Source organism: Myodes glareolus, chromosome 5 (genome assembly GCF_982192425.1).
Source record: "Myodes glareolus chromosome 5, mMyoGla1.1, whole genome shotgun sequence".
Classification (NCBI taxonomy): domain Eukaryota; kingdom Metazoa; phylum Chordata; class Mammalia; order Rodentia; family Cricetidae; genus Myodes; species Myodes glareolus.
Genome location: NC_142030.1, coordinates 61,169,699 through 61,186,427, shown reverse-complemented (window position 1 = coordinate 61,186,427; position 16,729 = coordinate 61,169,699). Strand labels below are relative to the sequence as shown.

At 39.9% G+C, this 16,729-nt stretch overlaps 2 protein-coding genes across 6 annotated transcripts in view; one reads left to right on the top strand and one right to left on the bottom strand.

Moving 5' to 3' along the window:
- LOC125391771 (uncharacterized) overlaps positions 1 to 16,729 on the top strand; it is a 252,517-nt gene that overhangs the window by 9,509 nt on the left and 226,279 nt on the right. For all 3 annotated transcript variants that reach the window (XM_087906348.1, XM_087906346.1, XM_087906345.1), the window contains exon 3: positions 2,698 to 2,824. In XM_087906348.1, the coding sequence (XP_087762474.1) occupies positions 2,698 to 2,824 (127 nt within the window). The remainder of the gene's footprint in view (positions 1 to 2,697; positions 2,825 to 16,729) is intronic.
- Positions 1 to 16,729, bottom strand: part of Mroh9 (maestro heat like repeat family member 9) — a 67,610-nt gene that overhangs the window by 39,747 nt on the left and 11,134 nt on the right. For all 3 annotated transcript variants that reach the window (XR_015737895.1, XM_048421351.3, XM_048421352.3), the window contains exons 8-10: positions 8,988 to 9,123; positions 5,936 to 6,060; positions 1,631 to 1,780 (exon numbers count right to left, since the gene is read on the bottom strand). Coding sequence is in view for 2 of the 3 variants with exons in the window: in XM_048421351.3 (XP_048277308.1) it covers positions 1,631 to 1,780; positions 5,936 to 6,060; positions 8,988 to 9,123 (411 nt within the window). In the remaining variant the exon portion in view is untranslated. The remainder of the gene's footprint in view (positions 1 to 1,630; positions 1,781 to 5,935; positions 6,061 to 8,987; positions 9,124 to 16,729) is intronic.

The following is a 16,729-nucleotide window of genomic DNA, read 5'->3' as shown; positions in this document are numbered from 1 at the left end:
ACATAAGCAATAGCTGAAAGTATATTTATATTATTACAATGCAAAATATTTAAGGTCAAGAACTATAAAGTCATATAGTTATGGATATTGGGGGAAAAGCTTTAAAAACATAGCTCGGTTGAGGTGATAAATTGCCAAACCGTATTTCTGTTCCGTTTCTCTTTGGCTAGTGATTTGCTGTAGTAGAAGCTAGTTGTACACCCCTGGTTTTCTTTTTGACCTTCCTGCCTGCCTCCAGCGATATGCTATGGCTTCTTCTAGGCTCTCTGAGTGCTCTCTCCTGTTGAAGAACTCCGTCTGGCTAAGGAGATGACCACAGACCTCCCATTTCCCTCAGGTTGTGTTTGCTCTATGGAATGTCTTGTCTACAGCAGCTCTGAGAACTCTCTATGCTGCAGTCCTTTATCTGGCCTGCTCTCTGAATTTGAATGATTCCTCTTGTTTACCTTCTTTCCCAGTGCATGATTATATCAGGAGAGGAAGCTCTCTGAGTTCAGATCCTCTCAGTCTCGTCTAAAACTTGTATTTTTCATCTTAAAGTTTTGCAGTTTTTGAGATTGGACTTTATAATTCAAGTCCAGTGGGACAATTACAGGGAATCATTGTGATTTTGGGAGACTTGCATGGCTCCTGCAGCCCCAGTTACATGTAATGGTCACTGTGCTTCTTCACGTGCATATGATTGTCATAATTTGTTGAAGTCCAGTGGGAAAACAAAGTGGATACCAGAGGCATTTAACTGTGACCACTTAGCTGGGAAAATGATGGCATAGAAAGGAAGAGGAAGATAGGGTGTCGTGGTCTGAGGATGTCCCCCAAATGTTGTCTTAGAAACCCTCCCAAATCTCTCTCTCTCTCTCTCTCTCTCTCTCTCTCTCTCTCTCTCTCTCTCTCTCTGTGTGTGTGTGTGTGTGTGTGTGTGTGTGTTGGCTTGTGCAGGTGCAAGTAGAAACTGGAGGTTGATGTCAGGGAGACTTTCTTCTACCATTTTATTAAGTTATGCTTTTTAGATAAGGTGTGTTTGCGCCTAAGCAAAGGAGCCCCAGGAATCCACCTGTCTCGAGCGAATAGCTATAACTCAGGGCTGGAGTTCCAGACATATTTCACTGTACTTGGCATTTATATAGGTCCTATGTATCAAAGTCAGGTCTCCATCATTGCCCAGCAAGCATTTTACCCACAGAGTGATTTCACCAGTCTGAGATGTGAGGCCTTTAAGAGATGACTGCGTCTTGGGCATCAGTGACTGACTAAGGAATTTCAAGTTGCAGTGAGCTGCATAAATTCCTTAGTCAGTGTTACTCCAATCTGAGAGCCTTGAAAATGTTTCTTAAATGCTACATGGGAGACTTCAATTACAAAGGTATTTGCTATCAACACAATTCTCTTTTAAAAGCCAGCAAAGTAAACATGGCAAAATGTTCTAATTTTTCATGATTGGTAAATGAATATTCATTATAATAGTGCCGACAATTTTCTCTGTTTGAAACATTTCACAAAAGCCTCATCTGATTAAAGTGACTCAGTGAACAATAGCAATCATTAGGGATGTAAAAATTAGATAATAAAGCTGAGAGTGGACTTTTGAGAGCACACTCTGTTCTCCTTAGCTCGTTGCCAACTACATCACCATGGTGATCTTCTGAGCATGATATTCCAAAGTCAAAATCAGTAAGGACGCAGCCTCCAAGGCTGTCTCATCATCAGGAGAGGAAAGTTTCTTCAGGAGGGTCCACACGAAGTCAGTCAGGAAGGTGGGCAGTAGTATTTGTCCCACACTCTGAAACCAAAAGGACATTTGTGACCACCAGGGTGAGCAAGACACTGAAGCTTAGACATTTGTGGGGAGGGCAGAGTTCTAGACCAGGCAGAAGTATAAGACATTTATGAACTAAGGAACCTGCTTTTTTTTTTTAATTCAAAAATGATAGAAAGTGTGTTTGTGGTAGTGTTCATGTAATGACAATCAAAACTCAGGTATTATACAAAACTTACTTCTGCTTTTAAAATAATTTCAGCGCCAAATATTACCATGATGTCTTCAACATTATGAGAAACAAATGTGATTTGTAGAAGATGCTGGAGAAACTAGGCTGAGAGAGTCAAGGTGATGTGAAAGTTTATGTTTTTCTTTTCAATGAGACAGACAGACAGACAGACAGAGAGACAGAGATGGAGAGGAAGAATGAATGAAGTGTAATCAAACATAGAAGTTCCATATGCCCATGACTGAGGTCTAACGATTGCTGTGGAAACAGCTCCTTTTGACGTTTGAGGACTATCCACAAACTATAAATGGTCACAGGAGTAGAAAGGACAAAGGTGTCACAATTTCTATTTTTATTTTTTCTTTTTCTGCCTTTGTATGAAAAACAAATCATCCTTGTAATTGGCAAATCCCTCTAATCTCACCAATAAAAGATGATACTTGCTGCTTTTAAAGGGTGGAGTACTGAAGCTGGATAGACTTTTCACGAGCTATGAGAACTTGCTGCTCTTGCAAATGACCTGGGCTCTCTCCCCACCCTCACACAGTGGCTCACCACTACCCTAACTCCAGTTCTGGGGGATAGGATGCCCCTTTCTGACCTCCGTAGGCACTAGGCAGCCACAGGGTGCACATACGGTCCAACAGACAAAAACAATCATTTTTTAAAAAAACAGAGAGTTGAATGACTGTTCCTTTTGCTCAATAAGGCAGGCCTGAGGTCTGAGACAGTGAACTGCACCCAGCCCTCCACCGCTAGCCTGCACCTGCTCGACAAACCAGTGAGAGACAATAACCTGTGGAGGAAACTGGAAGTACTACTGTGGCTGGGGGAAGGTAAGTGAATGGCCACACGTTGTCCTTCTTGAAGAAAGTCAGAGTTAATTGTAAAAGTTAAATTTTGGAATATTACTGAAAGTGATAATTTCTTCATTGAAATATTTGTTTACTCAACAATGGTTTCTCTAATTTCTACCTAAAATTACAGAAAAAAAACAGTTCTCAGTGAAACCTAGAGCTGGTATTAGAAGATTTTGTCTTGTAAAGTTATGGATATGTCAGTAGGTTGTGTTAAAATTAGAGTTTATGGGGACTGGGGAGATGGCTAATGGGTGTGCAAGCATTAGGACCTGAGTTTGGAGGGCCAGCAGTCGTGTGAAATCTGGGGACTGGTGATATTTATCTGTGAGCTCCGTGCTTGAGGCTGGAACAGACAGCTAGATCCTCGGAGCCACTGACCAGCTGGTCTAGCTCAATTCAATCAGCTCCAGATTCAGTGAGAGACCATGTCCTAAAAATCTAGAGAATCAAGGCAGACACCAGATGTTAACTTTTGGACTCCATGTGATCACACATCGGATCACACAAGGATGGATGTTCCTCTCCTCACACATGTACATGCACATATCCATGCACACCCAGGCACAAACATGCCCATGGACATGGATGTTCCTCTCCTCACACATGTACATGCACATATCCATGCACATCCAGGCACAAACATGCCCATGGACATCTAGAATCTAGAGATTACCTCATCCATTTATTATTGTTACATTGCAGTGCTATGCATTCCTGATGCCACTTGATTTAGTGACTGGAAAATATACTATAAATTGATATTTTATATCATGTATATAAATATATAGCACGATATATAATATATATATACATTTTATATCATGTATATAAAATGCCATGTATCACATGTTATGCATGCTAGTTAGAAAACAAAAACAAAATCTCTACTAATCTCACCATGGAGCAGGGTGGGGGAGTGGGCATAGCCAGCAGGAAGTCCCATCCCTAGCTGAGGAGCTGTTGTCATTTGATAGCTACTGGGAGGAGGAGGGCCAGTTTTAAGAGTATGGCCTCTGGTAGGTCAATCACACGTTTGGGCTGGCCCAACACCCAAGAGTAATTTGTACAGAATATTTTGCACTTAATGTCTTTTAATTTATTTTTATTTGAGTAAAGAACAAACAGGACCCAAGATTGGGTGGGTAGGGAGGTGATGGTGGATCTCAGTAGAGTTGGGAGAGGGGAATGAATGTGATCAAAGAACATTGTGCAGAATTTTCAAGGAATAAAAATATTTTAAAAAATGTCTGTGAAGAACCACATTTAACAAACAGATGAATTATGCTGAGTTTCTTTCTATAAATTTCTGTGAGTGAGATTACAAGTTTGTATTGTATGAACTTGTTTTGATGAATGATATGTTCATGACCCTCTGAGAATTATTGATGAAGTCTTGGCCTCACCAACGGTCCCTGTAGAAAACAGAAGTGACTTGACTTACAAAGCGTCTTCATGTTCAATACAGTCTTCATACTTTAGTGTTGTTTTTGTACCCAGCTCTCTTAGTGAACAACCTTGCTGTATCCCTGCTTGCATCTTTTGGACTTAACTGTGGTCTCTTGAGTGCCTTGGTACAGCTTTGGATTCCTTTCACCCACATGTGGGTATTCTTGTTAGAACCTTGGATTCTCTCAGCCCTCTTTCATCTACTCTGGAGGTCTACATCTGTGTTGCCTAGTCATTGCTCTTCCATGCCTTGATACCTCTGAACTTTATGTTGTTTAACAATAAGGAACTCAACAACAAATCCTAAACACATGGGTCTAAGGCACTCCAGTCGAAGGATTTCTAAACCTGACAGACACTGAACTCAGAAGAGAGAGAATTCAAACCCAGACGTGTTGCTAGTAAGACTCTGAAGCCACTGGGGAAAGACTCCAAAAAGACTGCTAGACCCAGATTCAGAAGCCCAATCATGGTGCTCAGAGATCTATCCCCTGACATTGCACTGGAAGGGAGAAAGTATGGATGAAGAAGGGTTTGTTCACAAGCTTGCATAGCTTCCCAGTTTCCTTATGGAAACAGACATTTTCATACTCAACCAGCCTTGCGAGTCTTGAGGTTATGTGTGTAAGAAAACCCCTTGTCTTTGTAAAGAGGCACCATCAGGTATGTATACACATACACACACACACACACACACACACACACACACACACACACACACACACTGCAAACACCTATATGGTATCTTTTGACCATGTATATCATTTAGATACATTGCTTTGGCATGTCCTTAGCCTTCCACAATTCTAACCATGTCAACCATGGGAAGAGAATCACTGCACTATATTTGGAGTTTGGAAGGAAGAACACTCTAGGTCTTCTTATCCTAGGAGATAGACTAACCTGAGGGTCCTTCCCAGAACTTATGTTTTACTGTTGGCTCAGTATGGCTGTCTGAAAGTTAATCCACCCGGGACCTAATGCTGGTGAGCCTTATAAAGTAAGAAGTTTGAACTGTGAAAACTGAAAGAGTAATATAGAGTTACAGATTTTGATGGTTTCTCTAGGATTAGCATAGGGTAAAAATTATTTGCTTAATACTGAGACTTATCAGCGCACTATGTAAATAGCCTTTTTCCCTTAAGGTGATATGTCTATACAAGTCAGGCTGGCCTTGAACTTGCCATACTGATGTTCCAGCTTTCTGAGTGCTAGGATTATAAGCATATATTACTATGTCCAGCTCTTTATGTAAAACTTCATAAAGTTTTAAAAAATAAAATTGAAGTTAAAATGTCATTCTGATATTTATGGGGGAAATTATTACATTTTAGAAAAGAATTGTTGACTCCATTAATTTTGTCAAAAAATTTAGAAGTTGTCTACATGTAGAAGTCTCATTAAGAAACATCTATATAATTTTTGTTTTATAGCAAGTAGTATATTTTAAATTGCTGTATTTGAAGATAGTAGACATAGTTCTTAAGTGGCATGAAATATAGGGCGCCACATGCTCTGTGCTTCAGTCATTTGTATTTCTGAATAAAGAAAGGGACACAAGTTATTAAAAACTTTCACTTGAAGGAAATAAATTACGAGTAAGGGCAATAACACATTTAAAACAAACTACATAGAGCATACCTGGGCAATTTTGTCTCTGTCTCCTTGTATGTTCTTGGGTAGTAAATTGAAGTCAGAAGCTATCGCCCTGGTGTTATCAGTTTCTACAATACTTGGACTGCCAGTTTTTTGTTTTACAATGTTAGCTGTGTTAAGGAAAATAATATAAGGTTTTCATCCGACTACTGTTTCAACCCAAGATGTAGTTATTTCCAGTTTCCTACCCAATTCTGGATGCCTGCAATATCCTGGTTACTTAACACTCTGCTCATGGCCTATTCTCATAAAAGCTTAAGGTGGCATGGGTCCAGAATTTATAAAGCCCTTAAATGAGGCTGTGCTTAACACTTGTAATTTGAGTTTTCTATACTTTTGTCCCCATGATTATCCCAAAGAATATGTCATTTCCTTTTCCTTGTTTTTTTTTAAAGATTTATTTATTTATTATGTATACAGTGTTCTGCCTGCATGTCAGAAGAGGGTACCAGATCTCATTATAGATGGTTGTGAGCCACCATGTGGTTGCTGGGAATTGAACTCAGGACCTTTGGAAGAGCAGCCAGTGCTCTTAACCTCTGAGCTACTTCTCCAGCCCTTTTATCTGTTTTTATTTCATTTTTTTTCTGTTTGTTGTTCCTCTTTCCTGCTTGCTCCAGCTGCTTTGCTCTTCTTTCTCTGGTTTTGTGAGATGGAGGCTGCTCAGGACTGAGACCTTGGATTCAACCTGTGAATTACCTTCCTAGAACTCCCTTATCTGTGTGCCACACATTTGGATACATTAGATTTTTCACTTTCATTCAGTTCAGAATTTATTTCTTGTATCTTCTGTATTTGAATTGCAGGTTATTTAGGAGCATGGCATTTTGCTTACAAGTGCTTTGGGGCTTCCAGATATTTATTATTTTGATTTCTCATTTAAGACCATTTTGTCAAAAATAATTTAATTATTGTAGCCTAAAATATCTATTTCAAGGCTTATTTTTCTGTTGCTGGTGCAGGATTCTGTAAATGATTTTCTGTGTGATTACTCATTGCTGAGAGAAGGCTGTTGAATTTTCCGACTGTAACTATAGATCTTTTTCTTTTTTCTTACACTTTATTTTTGCTAAATTTATTTCTATTATATGATAATACATTTTATTGCTTTTAGGCACCTGGGTGTTTGGGATTATTATTTCTGCTAGCTGTTCTATCATTGCATCATTATAAGACAGTTCTTTCCTCAGAAATTTTCTGCTCTGAAATTTATTTTTTATATTACTATAGTCCATATAATTCTTTTGATTACATTAGTATTTTTTTGTTCTGTTCTAACTAATGTTTGTGTCTTCCTAATTAAACAGGTTTCTTGCAGGCAGTATACAGTTGGATCTTGCTTTTGTCTAATCCAACAATTAGCCTTTTATTTTGGTTTATTTAGAACATTTTTATTTATTATATTGGAGTTTTCTGTTTTTCTCACCTTGTTTCTTTTTATACTACACCTTATGGACTTTGTTTGAATTAAACATATTTTGTGAATTGATTATCTCCACTCTAGTTAGTTATATATAACTCTACATTATCTTAATTGCTGTGTTAAGTTTTATATGATACATTTTAATACAACATAGTTTACTTTCACAGGATTTTTGATGATTTTGTGCATAGTAGAAAAATCTTTAAAAAGTATTCATATGTCTCCCCTTCCAACTTTAATTCATTTATTCACATTCACTTTGCTTTTATATTATTTCCATCCTTGTCTTAAATAATTGAGTATCATGCAAAGTGATTTCAATAAGAGAAAACATAATTTTGTTTTATGTTAAATATTTATGTATTTATATCTCTGTTTAACTATTGATAATTGCTATTGCCATAGTCTCATGGACCATTTTTTTCTTCAGTATCTAATTGCTGCTGATTCCTCCAAGTGTTTCTCATTTCAGATAGTCTGTTGTCCTGTATAAATTCAGCATGAGTTCATGGATTTCTCTCTCCTCTCATTCTCTCTTTTTCCTTCCCACACTCTCTCCCCCTTTCTCTCTTTCTTTTCTTCCCCCTTGATTTATGCAACCCAGTGTGACATCACATTCATGATCCTCTTGCCTCAGCTTCCTGAGTAGTGGAGCATTATGGGTCTTTTCAAAATTTTCTATGTCTCTGCTTACCATGTTGACATTTTCCTTTAAGTTTTTGAATAACTAAAACATAGCTGTAACAATGTCCCCTCTACTTTTCCATTCTCCATCGTGCTTTTGATATCCTCGAAGTGGGTTGCTTTACTTTCTTTTACTTTCTTTTCACAACTGATTTTTTTTCTTATTTGTTTCTCCTTTGAGACAGGATCTCAAAGTATAATCAGTCTGGTTTTGAAGTCAAGTCCTCTTTCACAAACTTCCTGGGGGCTGAGACGACAGATAAACACTGCTGCACTCGGCTGCATTGCAGCTTTTACTGGGTGCCAGAGAATCCTAAATTTAACTTGTTGATTACTGGAATGTTTTTATTCTTAGAAGTAGGCTTCAGGTTTGTTCTGGTGAGCAGCCTATGTGTTTGGGACTAGCTCCCCTATTAATTTGTGTTTTAAAATCTTAAATGGCAAATAGCATAATCTAAGCATAGATTTTCTTCCTAATATGACAAAACCCTTCCACATGACTTGTGAATTATGAGATTTTAAATTCTGGCTTATACATGTTTGGCACTCAATACATCCTCTGCCTGCTCTGGGAATCTTTCTCTGTTATAGCCATTAGCTAAAAAACATGCCTGTTTTAAATGTTTTATTTGTAAAACTTCTTCCTCTCTCTTCCTGACCTGTTGTCCTTACCCTCACCATCAATGGTCAACATCAACTCAAGAAGTGTAGATAGATTTTGAAGCTGCCAAGACCTTGAAGTACCAGCTATTTAATTACAAAATTTCCTTGACAAGACTTAAGTAATGTTTAAAGCCATAGTTTAGACAGTAAGGTCACAGATCTTGACCACAGATTTACACATAAGTCATAGGCACAGGTGCTTCTTCAAAAAATCAAATAATTAGAGGAGGTTTTTAACAATAGAAAAAGATGGCAAGGTGTACTTACGGTTCTGACACATTCCGATGTAGAGGACGTAATTCATCCCTGTGGCTGCTTGCTGTTCAATTGAGGGGTTTTTGTGGGAACACAGGAGTGAGAGCTCTGCTACCAGGAGACCTAAACACGGGGCATCGATGCTTGGCTAATTGAATAGCAAAGGAGAAAGTTCACTAGATTTGCATAGTCAACATCAAAAGTTTGTAATGGATCTGGTGTGGGATTGCCCTGTGTATGCTTTGAATATCATTGGTTAACAAAGTAACTGCTTTGGGCCTATAGCAGAGCTATAGGAGAATAGAGCTAGGTGGGGAAAACTAAACAGAATACTTGGAGAAAGGGGGAGGAGTCAGGGAGAAGCCATAGGAAACTTTACCTGGTAAGCCACAGCCATGTGGCAATACACAGATTAATAGAAATGGGTTAAATTAACATGTAAGAGTTAGCTAATAAGAAGCTAGAGCTAATGGACCAAGCAGTGGTTTAAATAATATAGTTTCTGTGTGACTATTTCAGTTCTGAGCAGCCAGGACAAACAAAGAGTCTCCTTACTACATGGATCCTCTTAAGTAGGAGGGTATCAGTTAGCAACAGTTTTCAAGCTATGGGTCCTGACCCCTTTGGGGATGAATAACCCTTTCACAGGAGTTGTCTAAGACCATTGAAAAACACAGATATTTACATTACAATTCACAACAGCAAAATTACAGTTATGAAATAGCAATGAAAACATTTTTATAGTTGGTCACCACCACATGAGGAGCTGAATTAAAGGGCTACAGCATTAGGTAGGTAGAGAACTGTTGCCCTAGAGTCTTAAAACCCTATATAAAGATCGCTGGGCTCTGCTGTTGAGGCTTAGTTGATGTGGGATTCCCCTCTGTATGCTGTGAATACCATTGGTTAATAAAGAAACTGGCTTGGTGTGATAGGGTAGAACAAAACTAGGCAGGGAAAACTAAACTGAATGCTGGGAGAGAGAAGGCAGAGTCAGAAAGAAGCCATGTAGCCCCACTGGAGACAGACTCTGGAACTTTATCCTGTAAGCCACAGCCATGTGGCAATATACAGATCACTAGAAGTGGGTTAAATTAAAATGTAAGAGCTAGCTAATAAGAAGTTAGAGCTAATAGGCCAAGCAGTGGTTTAATTAATACAGTTTCTGTGTGATTACTTCAGGTCTGAGCTGTTGGGCAGCGGGAAATGAGCAAGCGGCCCTCCTTACAACGCTCAGTTTCTTTGACTGTGAAATGAAAGCAAGCACTGTGTTTGTAACAGGTGCTATAGGGACGGTGGCTGTGTGTGTGTGTGTGTGTGTGTGTGTGTGTGTGTGTGTGTGTGTGTTGGGAATCCCTAGAGAGCTGTTTGAGATAATTGTAATTCAACTTTAGTTTATAGTTCCTAATCCAGGTAGCAATCGGTAGGGAGCAAATGGCTCGCTGGAGGAGGGAGACAGTGATGGGCAGAGACCTACAGGCATCTCCTGTTGGTGTTTGGCTCAGTTCTGAAGGTTTGAAGAACTTCAGACTATTGTCAAGTTCTACTTTTCCCCTGGGAAAATGCTCTAACTGACTCTAGGGGGAAAGGTGAAGCTGTTGTCTTCTCAGAGTTTGTTGGCGCTTGCCAGAGAAATTGATTTTGAAAAGAGCTCAAAGAACAAAACCCTCAGAGTATGCACTTTTCCTTCCCAAGCTGTTGTCATGGTTGGTGCCATGCCTCCCTACAGTTTCTCTGATGCATTCGTTAATTGGATATTTATATTTTTGTCTTGAATAATTTGTCTGCCTGAATTAAAGGCAACTACAGAAACACGTGGAGATGATGAGATGGCAGGTATGTGTTTTTACGAAGATATGAATGCCATTTATCAAGTCTGTGGGAGATAGTTTTTTAAAGATAAAGTGCTTCATCAGTCTGTAGTTTTGTGCACTAGTAGCACAGCTGTCAAGATATTTCTTATTAGCAAGATGAGTGATTATTGTCCCAGGTAGATGGTTTTGGTGTTTGCTCTTGAAGGTGTTCATGGAAGAAGTTAAACTCCAAATGCACCATCTAGAAAGATGCCAAGACCTGGTCTAGTTCTTTCTATACTTCCTGTGCCATCCCCTCTGTGTCTGTCCTCCCCAGCCGCTGTGAATTCCTGTGAGTCCCAAGGTCATAACTGAACTGGTTGGGGGGGGCGGGCTCAGTGGAAGAAGAAAAGACAAAATGGAGCTCTTTCTTCCTTGGGTGTCCTTAAACTCTTTTCACCCACACTTCAGAGTGACAGTATCCTGGAACCTTCCATTTAGGGGCCCTACAACCCAGAATCTCCAGGTGGGTAACAGGACGTGCTCTCATTCCCTGCGTGGCCCGCTCTTTGGCTCAGCCTGCCAACTTTCTCGGTTCTGTGGACTGACAAGATCTTACGGACCACTCCTGAGCTGTGAGCCTAAGAAGTGGTGATGGTGAAAATTTCTTTCTATGTTGTACCTGATAAATAAATATTTCATAACTTAGGTCTCTGAAGCTGGGGGCAGACTGTTTCCAGGGGAGTTCCTAAGGGTATACTGTGTTCCAGTTCGTGCCTTTCATACTCTCTGGTCATTCCTCCTCACAAACACATGGATATAACTTCTGAGTTTGCAAAAAAAAAGTTATTAGCAATTCCTCTCTGTAGCATGGTAGGTGTGGCTGTCTAGATTGTTAGCAGGGCAGACATTAGGATTGGCCAAGGGAAGAGGAAGCTGACTGCTGAACTACTCACAGTCCTTACAGATGACATCAACCACAATTTTAAAAACTCAGACTTTTTGAGAACTTTAACAGGCTATTCTCCACTTTGGAGGAAAATCTATCCAAAGAAGAAAAGGCCCGGAGAAAAGTAGCTTGGCTTCTAAAGTTAAGGACTCGTGATCAAATTTCTGCCCTCTCCCTTTTTATTGCAGACATTTACAGATCCTATCTTTCTTCAGTTCCTTGTCCTATAAACAATGATGGATTTGGGAGCTAAATGTCAAAGGGAACCCCTTCTAAGCATTTCAGCTGCCTCATCTGGAAGCTATACCTGCATCTAACGATCAGCTTCCACTTCTACTTCCAACATCAGGTAGACAGGTTTTGTTTATTTATTCCCAATACAATAAATCCCAATTTAACTCAAACACATGTTTTGTAAACCACAACAACTCTTTTGGAAGAGTCACTCCTTCCCTTCTTCTTCTTAAATCTTACAGTGTGTGTGTGTGTGTGTGTGTGTGTGTGTGTGTGTGTGTGTGTCACAGAGCATATGCGGAGGGCAGAAAATAAAGTGTAGGAGTTGGTTCTCGCTTCCTACTGTGTCAGTCCTGGGAATAGAGCCCAGGTGCTAGGCTTGAAAGCAAATGTATTTCACTCACTGGGCCGTCTCCTGCTCAGGCTTTTATTCCCTGCTGCATGTGATAGAGCTATTGTGTTGATCACCTATTTTATGACAAACAGTGTGGAGGGCCACTATTTCTCCTCAGCTCCCCTCTGCTGCTTCTAACCTTCTCCTTCTACTAACTTCACTTTTCTATCTTTTATCATGGCCATACGCAAGATTTGCCATTTTTAACCATTGTGAGGTATGTAATTTAGTGACATGAAAATCACTCACAATGCTTTGCAACCATCAGCGTCTAGTTCCATAGTGTCTCTAGGCAGATAGCCATCCTTTGCCTACAAAACAGCTACCCACGTCCCTTCCTTATGGGTTCCGGCACCCACACGTCTGCTTTTCCCCATTGTGATGTTTATGTGAAGGAGATCATGTGTGTGATGTTGTTTCCAGCTGGTAGGAAGATTTGGCTGAGTGATATGCCATTGTATGACACGTCACATCTTTTTGATCCATTCATTAATTGGTGACTTTGGGGTGCTTCTATTTGGTCTTTTGAATTTTCCTGTAGTGAACTCTTTCAAGCCAGTGTTTATGTGAACACTGCATCTCTCTTTTTCTTTGTCAGGTTCATAGCATTTGTATTATGTTCAACAACTCTTAAGTGTTTTAGTGTTTGGTATTAAAGTTTAAAATTTATTAAAATATGGTCTGTGACTAAGTAAAATAGTTCGCTGCAGAGTCATGCTCATTTCAACAATTTCTTTTTAAATTCCTCTCCTCACTACCTTTGGGGAAAATAAGTCACCATCTGGACTTTGAATGACATATTTTGATAAACTTTTTTCTCTTGACTTACTTTGTCTCTTTTAGTTATTTTTCTCAAATATCAGGTAACTTTTCATTATCTACTCATTTTTAAGAATGTAAATGGTATGTTAGACTCTCTTGCTGAGGATACCGTGTGCTTTGGTTGCAGGATACAGATAAATCGAGTTAGGACTGAATTGGAATCTCGCTTCCTGATGGCTTGCATTCATAACGTTAGGAGGCCTTATACAAGATGCAGGACAAAAAACGTTATCAATGCTTTACCTAGCAGTGGACTCTGTACACTATAAAACTGATCTATCAGACAAGATATGCGCATGGGTAAAATAATGCTACAGCCAACTGGTTCAGGACCTAACCAATCCCTTTCATTGGATTTGAAGCTCTTCCGAAAGAGGAAATACATGCCTAGTACTATTGCCCTGTCAAATGCTTGTGTTGAAGGAGGGCACAGACTATACCTAGAATCTTCATCTCTGATGTGTTGCTAAGTAGACATGTGGTCAAACATGTGATCTTCTAAATATTGTTGTTTATGCCCATGTAGTGGCGCTTACCTCAGCCTTGGTCAGAGGGGCTGTTCTTTGCAGCAGGCCATGGTCAACGTGGAGACCCTTAGCTGGTCAGAGTGCCAAGAACAGTGACCACTGAGAACCTGGCCCTAAAGAACACATCTCTGTCCACTCTCCACCCTGTTCAAAGCCCCAAGACTCTCAGAAGATAAAGAGAAAAGATTATAAGACCCAGAGGACAGGGAAGATTGCCTAGAAATACTATTTTCTGGATAGGCTGTGTCTGTCGCAACCATGAAAAAGATAGCTTCTGCCTCCTGCATAGGACTTGAGCAAAATGATAAGGTATGAAGGTGGAAGGGAGGGAGACCACTGTGGAAGGAGGAGAGTAAGAGGGAGCATGACAAGAGCATCATGGGCACACACACACACACACACACACACACACACACACACATATTATATATATACACACACACACATATGTGTGTGTATTACATTGTACATGTGTGTGAAACTGTCAAAAAGGTATAAAGGTATAAAATGGAAAAATTATTTTAATAATGCTTATGGTGGGGGTTTTGATTGGAAGCAAGGCTCATCACCTAGGTACTTTGCTTTGGAATAGTTAAGGCTTCCCCCGCCCCCCCCCCCCAGAATGCTTAGAGAAGGTTTTCAGGGGAAAGGAAGTCCTCACATGTGCCCACCGGCGAGCTTCAGCTTATGTGAAAGATGGGGACACTGAATCTTTAGTATAAATTTTCAATTAATCCTTTCAGTTAACACATGCATGTCATTGTCTCTCTGTTTTCTTGGCTGTAGACTCCCCTGGCGCCTTTTACAGCTGTGCAAACCCAGTGCCCAGGGCTGCTCCCTCTGAGCTTCTCTGTAAGGGGTGTTGCTTATCCCTCTTTGTTTGCTCTGCCTTCTGGAAGTCCACCAGTGCAAGCCCTATCTGTTTTTATGCCTTTATGCCAGAAGAGGGCATCAGATCCCACTATAGATGGTTGTGAACCACCATGTGGGTACTGGGAATTAAACTCAGGACCTCTGAAGGAACAGTCAATGCCCTTAACCCTTGAGCTGCCTCTCCAGTCCCCATCCCCCCCCCCTCCTTTTTATTTTTTGGTTTTTCAAGACAGGGTTTTTCTGTGTAATAGTTCTGGCTGTCCTGGAACTCACTTTGTAACCCAGAGTGGCCTTGAATTCACTGAGATCCACCTGCCTCTGCCTCCCAAAGGCTAGAGGCATACACCACTACCACCCGGCTAATTTTTGTTTGTTTTGTTTTGTAACAGTGTTTCTCTGTGTCTCTGTGTCTCCTGGCTATTTTGGAACTTATTCTGTAGACCAGGCTGGCCTTGAACTCATAGAGATCTTTCTGCCTCTGCCTCCTGAGTCCTGGGACTAAAGGTGTGTGCCATCATTGCCTGGCATTCATCTACAAATGTGCCAAAGGAATGAAGATGGGAGCCTTCTTTCTATTAGTGGCCCAATATGACATTCCTAGCTTATGTGTTTCTGCCTGTAGAAAGCGGCCACCTTTAACTGAATGAGCAGGGTATTCGTGGAGTGCAGGGGTGCTTCTCTGCTCTAATGGCTACATGGCCATATGAGGGGAATCATCATTTTAAAAAGTATTTTTAACAAGACACAAGTGGTAGTCAGGATTCTTCAGTAGTCTACCTGGGCAGGGTGGTTTATAGAGGAAAAGTCTCCATCTAGTACCTGGGCAATACTGTAGCAAAGAGTGTATAGTTACACATAATCAGAGAACAGAAAAATACTCTTATTCCAGATACTCAGAGAGACACATTAGACCTGTCAGAAGCCCAGCTTTTAATTTATTAACAGTAGTTTGGATTATGTTGTTAAATGAATGTAACTATATTATAGATTTATTTATGAATATAAATGTTTTATATATAAATATATAATATAAATATACCTATATATATGTTTTATAAAAATTTTTATTGATTTAACCGTTTTTCTAAGACTTTTTAAAAGAAAGCTAGCTTAATGAAGTTTATGTCCTCAGGACCACATTAAGCAGCTGGGTCTCTAGTAATTCTCTGAAAAATGCTGATGTGCTGCCACCTGGTGGTCTTTTATGACCACTGCAGACCATTTCACTCTTAAGTTCCTATTTGGACTTGGCCCAATCTGTTGTAACAAACAATGTGCGGCTTTGGATTCACACCTGAATATGTGTGGTTACATTTTTCAGACCTGAAGTGTCCCGTGAGCAAAGGAGCATGTCCTATGCCACAGTAATGGAGAGAGAAAAGGGAGAGGTAGCATAAGAGACAACTCCCAAATGTCTGACCTACTCTCTGGCTGTGGCTTAATGGAATCTATCAATATATTCAGAGAGAAGCATGTGAATAGACCGCAGATAAACAGCTGGCTTCAAAGGATTGCTGGGTGGATAACATGTGTCAGGAACACAGAAAATAAATGAGAGATGAGCTTTTCTTAATCCTAAGCCTCATTCAAATAATTAAATGAACAATTAGTAGAGCATATATAAAAGTTTTATATGCAAAGACAAATGAAGCATGGATTCAGTGAGACTGACATTAGATCTCTTTAACCTCAATCAGCCTTTAGGTTGACAGCTGCACTGTGACCCTACAAGAGACTCACCAGCCAGAGACATCTAGTCTGTGTACCCAGACCCTTGACCATTTGTAAACGACTTAGAGGGTAAATTAGAAAAGGAGATACTGAGACAAGCATCCACAAGAGGGAAATGTCCACACTATGAGGTTTCTGAGAAAGAGGACAATGAGGTATTCAAAGCAGAAACCATGACAACTAGAACATCTCTTCAATTTCCATGTGAAATTCAACAACACAACCAAGCCTGTTAATATCCCAATGTTTGTGAAGCTGTGAGGGAAAAGGACACTCTAACAACACAAATCATGTTTTAATAAACCTTAGCTACTCATGTCTTTCTCCTAATAATTGCTCCACTAAGCATGTCCAGATACACATCCAGACCTACATAGAATGTTTTGCATTATGTAAGGTAGAAAAATTTAAATGCACCTTGAAGATTATCA